The 9,807-nt window shown below is 63.7% G+C and overlaps 1 protein-coding gene across 1 annotated transcript; it reads left to right on the top strand.

The window, feature by feature from the left end:
- Positions 1-1,318: 1,318 nt before the first annotated feature.
- On the top strand, positions 1,319-9,035 carry TRMT61A (tRNA methyltransferase 61A). Its single transcript, XM_070593376.1, has 4 exons — positions 1,319-1,450; positions 2,177-2,536; positions 5,198-5,464; positions 7,630-9,035. Exons 2-4 carry the CDS (start codon positions 2,206-2,208, stop codon positions 7,887-7,889), a joined length of 858 nt encoding a protein of 285 aa, XP_070449477.1. The 5' UTR covers positions 1,319-1,450; positions 2,177-2,205; the 3' UTR covers positions 7,890-9,035.
- Positions 9,036-9,807: the final 772 nt, after the last annotated feature.

Below are 9,807 nucleotides of genomic sequence, written 5' to 3' on the forward strand. Positions count from 1 at the left end.
GCAGAGTGCATCACACAGGGCTGAAGCAAAGTCACCTGGAACAGAGGTTGGCCAGCCGAGGACGGAGCTGGGTTGTCTCAAGGTTGAGAACAAGAGGCAGGAGGCCATGATGCAGCTGCAGAGGCAGCCAGTGGCCAGAACGCTGGCCCTACACAATATGAACCCACAGAGAGTGAGAGGCCACCAAAGGCCCAACACCTTGCCCTCAGAGCTCCCAGATCCAGTCCCAGCAGGGCAGGGGCATGGAGGGGCCTGAAGCCAGGCACCTGGGTTCCCACCATGGACTCTGAGGGGCCCATGGCAAAGGGCCACAGATACCCTGGCCAGTCCTGGCCCCAGAGGAGGGGGTGGTCCAGAGTGCTCCAGAGGTTGTCAGGGCCTGGGAAGGGGTGGCTCTCCTGGGACCTGGCCACTCCCGTTTTGCCAGGCTGGAGGAGCCTGGGCCTGGGAAGAACAGCCTAGGGTCATTGCTAGCTGGCCTTGGATTAGAGGCCAGGGCAAGCCCCAGGGTAGCTGAGTGGGCTGGGGGGGGGGGGGTGGTGGTCTCTATTCCTTTCCAGTCCCCAGGGCTAACAGGACAAGCCCTGGTCACAGGGAGCTGAGTGCTGGAGGGAGCCCAGTCCATGTCCCCTGCCCCCCCCCACTCTCCACAGAGGAACCAGCTCTGAATCAGCCCTGCTGAGACAAGACAGGGCTGCTGCTTCCCTTTTCTGCCCTTGTTCTCCAGCTGCCCCTCCCCCAGTCCCCTGTTCAGGCTGTTGGCCCTGTCCTCACCACCCCAAAGTGAGCTCAGTTCATCCAGCTCTCATTGCGCCCTGGGTCCCAGGAGCGGACACAGGACCCCTCCTTCCTTGAAGCGGCTTCTGCACTCTGGACACTCTGGAGAATGTCCCCCTGCAGGGGATGCAGGCCAGGGAAAGGCAGACCCTTCCAGACCACCATCTCCTGCACCTCTGGCCGACTCCAGCCAAAGCCTTCTGGGACGACCCTCTTGACCTGCGATTCCATCTTCTGGAATTCACCGTGGGACCCAGTCAAAGGTGTTCCCAGAGCGGTCTGCAGTGACAAAATGCCCATGGCAGAGTCCTCATGGAGGACTGAGCAGCCAGCCGCGGGCCTGCCATGCCGGGGACTCCCGGGCTGTGAAAGGGTGCGGTACGGGGCCCTGCGCTGGTCCCGGCCGGCACTGCCCGGCTGACTGTCCTTTTCAGTTTGTCTCCTGCACGAGCCTATATGAACGAGAACCCATGTTAGGGCAGGAGCCGACCAGGAGTCGCGCCCTGGAGGCCGGGAGGGGCCGTCCCGGGTCCCGGGATCCCGTGCGCGAGGGGCGGCGCGCCGTGACGTCATCGGCGGGCGCCGCAGCGGGGCCGCAGCCGGAAGTGCTGTGGCCGTGGTCGCCGAGCCACGTGCGGAGCCTCCGGGAGTGGGAGCCGGCCGAGCGTCGGCGGTGAGATTCTGCGGGGCCACGGTGGCAGTGCGTGGGTGGGGTCGCCCGGCGGGCGCGACGCTTCCCTCCAGCCTCCCGTGGGCCGTCCCCCCAGCCCAGTGCCAGCCTGGCCTGACCCGCCCCCTGCCCCTGAATGGGCCTGGCCAGTGTGTCCGTTTACGGCCCCCTGCGCATCCCCAGCCTCTGCCTGGGGGGTCCTTACATTTCCTGCATCTCCCTGCCACCCGGCCGCCCAGAAGCCCCCCTTGGGGGAGATCGGGGAGAGGGGAGTTCCGCGGAATCGAGCCTGGCCTGAAGATGATCTCACGGACCATTTGTTGCTACCCCGCTGTGGCTGGGAGCGGGGTGGGGGGTGGGGGGGGGGGAGGCCTTCCCTCATCTCACACCTGGACAATAGGATCCAGGGTCCTGGAGAAGGGTGATGAGGGGGTCAGGTCTTTTGTGGGAATCCTTGGGTCCGTGCTCTGCCATTGACCGGCCTCAGTCTCTGCATCTGTGATTTCGGGATGATGGCCTTTGTCTCATGACTCAGACCAAGAAGGGCTTCAAACGTCGGGTCAGGGTGCGGCCCTATTGTGCTGTCCTGTTGGACAGTGCCAGGGGCTGAGCCAGCCACCCCACCCCCACAGCTCAGGATCTGGGCCTCACAGCTTTCTACCTAGACCCCAGGTGCACATCCTGCCTCCTGGCGCCCTTACATGCTCATGCCCACGCACCTCCTCCCAGGTCCCAGGCACCTGCCAGACAGTAACACCATGAGCTTCGTGGCCTACGAGGAGCTGATCAAAGAGGGTGACACGGCCATCCTGTCACTGGGCCATGGTGCAATGGTGGCAGTGCGCGTGCAGCGCGGGGCACAGACCCAGACCCGGCATGGTGTCCTGCGACACTCAGTAGACCTCATCGGCCGCCCCTTCGGCTCCAAGGTGACCTGCGGCCGAGGTGGCTGGGTCTATGTGCTGCACCCCACGCCTGAGCTTTGGACACTGAACCTGCCACACCGCACCCAGATCCTCTACTCCACCGACATTGCCCTGCTCACTATGATGCTGGAGCTTCGGCCTGGCTCTGTGGTCTGTGAATCCGGTGAGTTCTTCAAGCTGCTTCAGTTCTAACTCAGACATTGACAGAAAGGTGGAGGTCAGACCTAACATCCAGACAGCCTCTGGCCTGCTCTTCCTGCAGATAGGCATGGCTATTTCTGTCTTAGCAGGATCTTTCTGGGAGGCTGTCTGTAGGGAGTGAGGGGCAGAAGCAAGGAAGCCAGTTAGGAGGCTGGTGCTGTCATCTGAGTGAGAGGTGATGGGACTAGATCAAGGATAGGCTTCCCCGTCCCAGCCCCTCCAGGAGGAGCTGGAGCCCTATGAGGGTCCTATCTGCCTTAGTGGGCGGGGCCAGAGTGTAGCTGGGCGCTGACCAAGGTGCTGACTGCCGATCCCTAACCTTATGCTGACAGAGGGACAGAGAGTGCCTGGTCAAGCAGTCCCTGACTGCTGCGAGTGGGAGCCCCAGGTCCGGGGCTGAGAGTTGCCCCTTCCTGGAGCACGGTGCTCTCTGTAGGTGGGGAGCCTGCCTCGTGCTCATCCGTGGCCAGCACCAGTTTTGCTGAGCCCAGGGCCTGGGGTGCAGACGGAAGTGCCTGAAGGCCAGCCATTCCCAGCCTTTCTACAGGCATGTGCACACCCACTTACACATCACACAGGTGCTGGGGCCGCCTGGGGTGGAGATTGAAGCACACAGCCAGACCAAGAACAGCCCAGACCCAGATGCACCTAGATTCCCAGCATGTTCCTCCTGGGCTGGGTAGCTGGGTTCTGGGGTCATGAGGAGTTCCCAACACCACTGTTGTCGACTTTCTGAGGGCTTCAGGCCGTCCTGTCCCTCTCTGGGCCTCAGTTTCTCCATGTGGACAATTGGATGGTTCCGGTTGGCCAGCCAAGCACTTTGAAATAGGAAGTCAGATGCAGAACCTAGGTCAGAGAGTGGGTGGGGGCTGAGTCAAGCCGACTGCTCGGCATGAGGGGACAGGGGGTGCCAGTGGCCGGCAGACAGCAGGACTCAGAACCAGCTCCATCCCCTGTTTCTCCCTGTGCACCCACAGCCAGGGCCTCGCCCCACTCAGATGGAAAGAGCTATGTCAGCGGGCGCACTTCTGGGCTCCTCTCATGTGGCAGCTCCCCTTCTAGGAACTGTGGGTGCAGCTGTAAACAAGACAGGCCAGGTTTCTGCTTCTCAGAGCGGGACAGACAGTAAGCCTGGTGTGAGCATGTCAGTGCTATTGACTACCGTGAGGCTTATAAGACAGGGCTGCGTGTTTGAGGCGACTCGAAGGGGTCCCTCCAGCGAGGGTGGTCAGGGAAGACCTCTCTGAGGAGGGGAGATTGAGTTGAAAATGATGAGAAGGAGGTACCTATCAACAGCCAAAGGAGGATGTCACCCCAAGAGAGAGCTGTGCAAAGCCCTCGAGTGAGGTTGGGGACAAAACAGGTGCAGCTCGGAGGGTCATCAGGAGTCTGACTCAGCCTGTGTGGACGGGGAGCTGTGCAGCGGGGAGAGGCCCAGTCTGACGGGGTGAAGAGAATTCTGCGGCTGTGTTGACAGGATTGCAGCCGGCCAGTCTGGTGGCTGTTGCAGAGAGCCAGGAGGGAGGGGCCCAGGCGAGCTTGGCAGGCAGGTGGGAGAAGGGGTGGCTCCTGGGGAGATGTGGGAGGAGGTGGCAGAAGTTGCTGGTGGATCTGATCTGGGGTGGGAGAGGGGAGAGTCAAGGGTGCCTCCATGGTGTCTGGCTGAGCAATGGGTGGTATTGACTGGGTGGGGAAGTCTTGGCAGGGAGTGGATTTGGGGTTGGGTCGGGTCCAGCTTTGCACTTATTAAGGCAGAGTGCCGTTTGGGTGTTGAGGCGGTGGGAGGGGGTGGGTTGCAAGTATGCGGTAGATGCTAGGTAGGAGTGTGGAATGGAGGGACATGGCCCTAGGGAGTTGTCATCAAGTAGGTGGCACCTGGAACCGTGGGGCAAGGGGAGGTGATGGGGGGTGGATGGGGAGATGCAGGCCCCAGCCAGGTGCTGCAGGATAGGAGGTCAAGCAGAGGGGCGCCCTGAAGGAAGCTGAGGAGTGGCTGGTGTGGTCAGAGGAAAACCAGGAGACATGACGTGAGGGGAAGAAAGGAACTCTTTTTCTGGCAGGGTGGTTACCATGTCACCGTGCTGTGGGGTCAAACAAGGTGAGGGCAGAGCTGCATCCTGTGTGGTGAGAGTGGATAGAGGGCAGCGAGATAGACCCACCCGAGTAGGCCGAGGAGCTCCAGAGCTCGGGACCAGCCACCGCATGGAAGCATGGAAGGCAGTGGGATGGGCCCAGCCTCTTCATCTGCTCTGCCCAGAGCCTAGGAGGCCTTGGGCCAGCCCCAGCCCCAGTCAGAACCTCGGGCTCCAGAGCTCCATGTCTGGCAGCGGGGTTTGCTCCAGTGCTGGCATTGGGCAGGGCTGCCACTCTCCCACATGGCCCAATGGCAGACATCACTAATTAATCCCAGCTTGCCCTCTCCCTGTCCCCCAGCCCAGACACAGCCTAAGTGGTGTCCCAAACCCAGGGCGGCCAACCCAACAAGTAGCCCTTGGAGTGATGTCCACTGGTAGACCAGGATCGGCAGACCTTGTGGGCTCTTTGTAGGTCTCTCTAGGGTGGGGACGGGATTGTTTCCTGGGTGCCCCGGCAGTCTCTGATGACACCTCCCCTGTCCCGCCAGGCACCGGCAGCGGCTCCGTGTCCCACGCCATCATCCGCACCATTGCGCCCACGGGCCACCTGCACACGGTGGAGTTCCACCAGCAGCGGGCGGAGAAGGCGCGGGAGGAGTTCCAGGAGCACCGCGTGGGTCGCTGGGTGACGGTGCGCAACCAGGACGTGTGCCGCAGCGGCTTTGGCGTGAGCCACGTGGCAGATGCCGTCTTCCTGGATATCCCATCGCCTTGGGAGGCTGTGGGCCATGCCTGGGACGCCCTCAAGGTTGAAGGTGCATCAGGGTTTCTGGGAGGGGTGCAGCTTTGGGGGCTGAGCTCCTGGGCCCAGGCCTGCCTCTAGGTCATCTGAAGCCCAGAGAGGTCAGAAACCGCCAGGCCACACAGCAGCCATGGCCAGGCTGGAGCTCCTTTTGGCCTGATGTTGGGGTGGGTCAGGCTGGCCAGGGGAGTTGTGGGAGGTCACCTGGGGAGAGGGTGAGAGTTGGCGATGGAGTCAGAATTGGAGAGAACTAGCTCTAGCTGGGCCCCTGCTTCCTGGCCCTGCCCACTCCCTCCCTGAGGGAGCAGATGTCTGAGGCCCCTGGGGAGTGTGGCAGCCCTGCCTGAGTGAGGTGGGACCTGCACCACAGGCGGGGCGGGTCGGAGGTTGGGTAGCCCCTGACCCAGGCCTTCCTTCCCTGCAGTCTCCCTCCCCCCAGCCAGAACCCAGGCCACCGGCCCCTTTTAGGGAAGATGCTGGGCGCAGAGGCGGGGAGGTGGGCTCTGAGCCAGGGAGGCGCTGGCGAGGCCCTGGGTTTTTCCCTTTTCTGGAGAAGGAGTCGGCTCAGGCAGCCAGGCCTCTTCCCCCTCCCAGCTGAGGGTGCAGCGCGGGAGGGCGGGGAGCAGGCTGGGTTGCCCGGGGGAAGGGCTGCCTGTCTGAAAGACAGATGCTGAGGCCTGGCTCAGACAGCACTGCGGTGGCCAGTGGGTCCCAGTGGGTCCCCTGACAGCTGGCTCAGGCTCCACCCCGGACTGCCCTGTCCTGGGCCTGGGGCTGGGAAGAGGGGCAGCCCTGGCTTCCCTTCAGCCCCGCTCTCTTTAGCTTTCCCTCCAGAAAACTGCGGGCCCTCCCTGCTCCAGGGACACCAACGGGCCCAGGGCCCGGTCCCAGGGAGGCCAGAGCCGGCTGCCCAGCCCTGGCCAAGCCCAGGCAGTCACACTCCTGGGCCTCCGTCTTGCTGCCGAGACTCTGTCCTCGTGGCTTGCCCTGGGGGAGCCACGCCAGCTTTGGCCCCATCCCTTGTGCCTTTCTAAGCCCGCTCCTTTGGGTGCTGTCCCTGGATCTGTTCTGGGCCCAGAGGCTTCCAGCTTATTTGTGGGTTTGGCGTTTTCTGATGGCTGCCTGCCTGCTGTGGGAGCCCGGCCCCGGGGAGGTGTGCCGCTGGGCTCTCCAGTCCTCGGGCTGGCCAGCAGGCTCAGGCCCTCACCTAGGGGGGGTCTCAGTTTCCCCAGCAGTGTGCATAGGGGTTGGGCCCCCTCTTGGGGGTGACGCTGTGCCCTCTCTGGGTCGGCGTTAAGCTGCACGTGGCTCCTCCAAGCCCAGACCTCCCCCCAGCCCTGCCTGGGGGTCTGTGTCACTGTGTATGGCTGAGGGGACCAGGGCTCAAAGACTTGCCTGGGCCACATCCCTTCCCCTGCCCTGGCTTCCCCATGCCCTCCCTACCAGAATGGGGACTTGGGCTGGCCCCGGGCCAGGCTGAGGGACACCGCAGGCGGGCCTGGTGGGATGCAGCAGGAAGGGGCTGTCAGTTCTCGCCCCCGCCCTGTCATCCTCAGGGCGTCGGGCTCCCCTAGGAGCAGGCGCCTCCTGTTCCCAGGAGCGGACGACAGCCTCTAATTTCCTGTGACAGCAGTGGCCCCCGCCCACCCAAGCGCCCCCTTCCCCATGCCCGCCCCCGCCTGTACTGCGTTGTCTGGTTATGGTTAGAGCTGTCCTGGCCCTGAGCTCTGGCAGCTGCCACACTGGGGCTCCACTGTGACGCATGACCCCTAACTCTTGGCTGCCTCGTGGAAGTCAGGGTGGCAGTGCCCATGGAGGCCACATGAGGTCAGGGTAGTGGACGAGGCCCTGTGCCTGGGACATGAGAGGGCTTGGTATGGGCAGCCCCTTCGACATGGCTCCAGGAGAGCCCCTGCTCTGTGGCCTCTGCCCATCTCCTCCCTCTGGGGCCCCAGGGCTCAGCCGACAGCTCGGCCCACCCCAGACCGCAGGCCGGGCTCCAGGCGGCCACCTCCTCATGCTCTCTCAGAGGGGTTTCTGTGCCAAGGCCTGCTCCTGCAGGGACGGGGCTGCCCACGGACACCAGGGCATGAAGAGGCTGCCAGGGGCAGGCAGGCAGGGCTCCAGGGGTCCTGCAGTCCCCCTGCCCTCTGACCCCTGTGTCCTGCTTCCCCGCAGGCGGGCGCTTCTGCTCCTTCTCACCGTGCATTGAGCAGGTGCAGCGCACATGCCAGGCGCTGGCGGCCCGGGGCTTCTCAGAGCTGAGCACGCTGGAGGTGCTGCCGCAGGTGTACAACGTGCGTACCATCAGTCTGCCTGCGCCCGACCTGGGAGCCAGCCCTGGCCCCGACGCCAGCCCCTTCCGCAGCGGCACGCCCATGAAGGAGGCTGTGGGCCACACCGGTTACCTGACCTTCGCCACCAAGACCCCCGGCTAGCGGGCTGCCAGGAGCTCCAGGGAGCTGGGAGCGCTAGGCTAGGCAGGGAGAAGCAGCTCGGCCAGAGGCCTCCTTATATGGTCAGCGGACGCCTGCCGGGGCCTGTGTTTAGAAACAGGGCCTGTGTTTAGAAAAGGACAGAAGGCGGGGCAGGGCTCGGGGGCCTCCCGGGTGGCTGAAGGGGGGTGTCCATGGTGGAGGAACATAGGCAGGGCCTCTGGGGAGGGAGGCCTCCTGCCCGCGCCACCACTGTGCTCAGCATCCCCCTCCTGCTGTTTGTTGCCACACAAAGTCTCCACTGCCATAGGCTCTTTTGAGTGTTGAGGCTAAGGGGTGCAGGTGGCAGAGCCCAGGTCTGGCCCCTTCCCAGGTGGCCCGAAGCAGGGGGGCAGGGAGGCAAAGACTCAGAGGAGGAGGGCTTGGGGCTTGGTGCTGCACTGGACCCCGGGACCCCCAAGGCCCAGCCTGCCCTACACGGTCTGTGGGCCTGCTCGTCACCTCCCTCCCTGGTCCTGATGGGGCCAGACCAGCCCAGCAGCTAGGGAGAGGCGACCCTGCTGTGTGGCCTTAGGCCTGACCCCACCCCATGGGCGCTGCACAGGCCCTGTGTGAGTGTCTCCGCATCTTCTCCCGTGAAGGGGCAGGCGGCAGCCCCCAGCCACCCCCCTCACTTCTCCCACCCCTGGAAAGTGCCTTCTGCAGCCTGGCCCAGCCCGAGCCCCCAGCAGGTCACTAAGTGAGAACACACAGCGTCACTTAGAGAAGAACCTGAGAAGGACAGTGGTGTGCTTCAGGCGACCTGGCCAGTCCTTGTCGGAACTGTTTGGACCCCAGCTGTCCAACCCCAGAGTTACTGGGGTGTCCCTGCCCCTCGTAGGGACCCTGAGGTCATGGGGGTCTGGGGGTGCATCCAGGGCTGAGGGCACATGTCCCCTGCCCTGCCTGGCCTGGCCTCCAGCTCTGTGGTGTGCAGCTGGCGTCCCTGCCTGCCACTGGTGTGCGAAGGGCCTGAGCATCCGCCCTTGGCCTCAGCTGCCATCAGGGACCTCAGTTTTCCCACGTTGGGACAAGAGCCCCAAGGTCCTTGCTGGCCTAGGGCTGGCCCCTGACCATGCCTGGCAGAGAAATAAACACCATTCCTCCTGTGCTGCCTGGTCTTCCTGGTACCCCGTGAGGCCAGACCCCCCCCACCACACCCCAGCGTCCAAGCTGGACCTCCCTGCGCGCAGCCCTCCTGAGCCCTGCTTTTTCCTTTGCTCCTCCCAGGCCAGGCACCACAGGGGCTCCAGACTCCAGGACAATGGCCTGGGACGTGCTGGACAAAGGGACGAGTGTGTAGCCACCCCCATCCAGCTGTAAAAAGGGCCACTTGTCCTTGGTGGGGGGGGGGCAGGGACGACGCGTGTGTGTGTGTGTGTGTGTGTGTGTGTGTGTGTGTGTGTCGTGTCCGTCCGTCCGTCCCAGAGCGCAGGGCCGTCCCTCTGCAGTGCAGCCTGCCTGCGTCCACAGCATGGGCGCCTGGGCTGCTGCTCCCTCTTGTGCTCCCTGACAGGCCCAGAGCTCAAGAAGGACCCCCTGGGCCTGCCATCCCAGCTCAAGGCCACCACCTGAGCTTTTGGGTCCTTGAAGGGACACTGAGTGAGGTGGGCCTGCCGGAGGACCAGTCTCCTGGTGGGCCTCCCCTCCCATCTCCTCCCACACAGCCTCCTGGTAAGACCTATGTCCAGGGGCCAGCCTAGTGGCGTAGTGGTTAAGTTCACACACTCTGCTTTGGTGACCCCAGGTTCGTGGGTTTGGATCCCAGGCACAGGCCTACACACAGCTCATCAAGCCATGCTGTGGCGGCATCCCACATACAAAATAGAGGAAGATTGGCAAGCTGTTAGCTCAGGGACAGTCTTCCTCACAAAAAAAAAAA

Source organism: Equus przewalskii, chromosome 25 (genome assembly GCF_037783145.1).
Source record: "Equus przewalskii isolate Varuska chromosome 25, EquPr2, whole genome shotgun sequence".
In the NCBI taxonomy this organism is placed as follows: domain Eukaryota; kingdom Metazoa; phylum Chordata; class Mammalia; order Perissodactyla; family Equidae; genus Equus; species Equus przewalskii.

What these genes read in the sequence shown, in the direction of transcription:
- TRMT61A (XM_070593376.1), top strand. Translation starts at nt 2,206, where the DNA reads ATGAGCTTCGTGGCCTACGAGGAGCTGATCAAAGAGGGTGACACGGCC. An exon ending in CTCTGTGGTCTGTGAATCCG is followed by an intron (nt 2,537 to 5,197) that starts GTGAGTTCTTCA and finishes CTGTCCCGCCAG; the next exon opens with GCACCGGCAGCGGCTCCGTG. An exon ending in GGACGCCCTCAAGGTTGAAG is followed by an intron (nt 5,465 to 7,629) that starts GTGCATCAGGGT and finishes GCTTCCCCGCAG; the next exon opens with GCGGGCGCTTCTGCTCCTTC.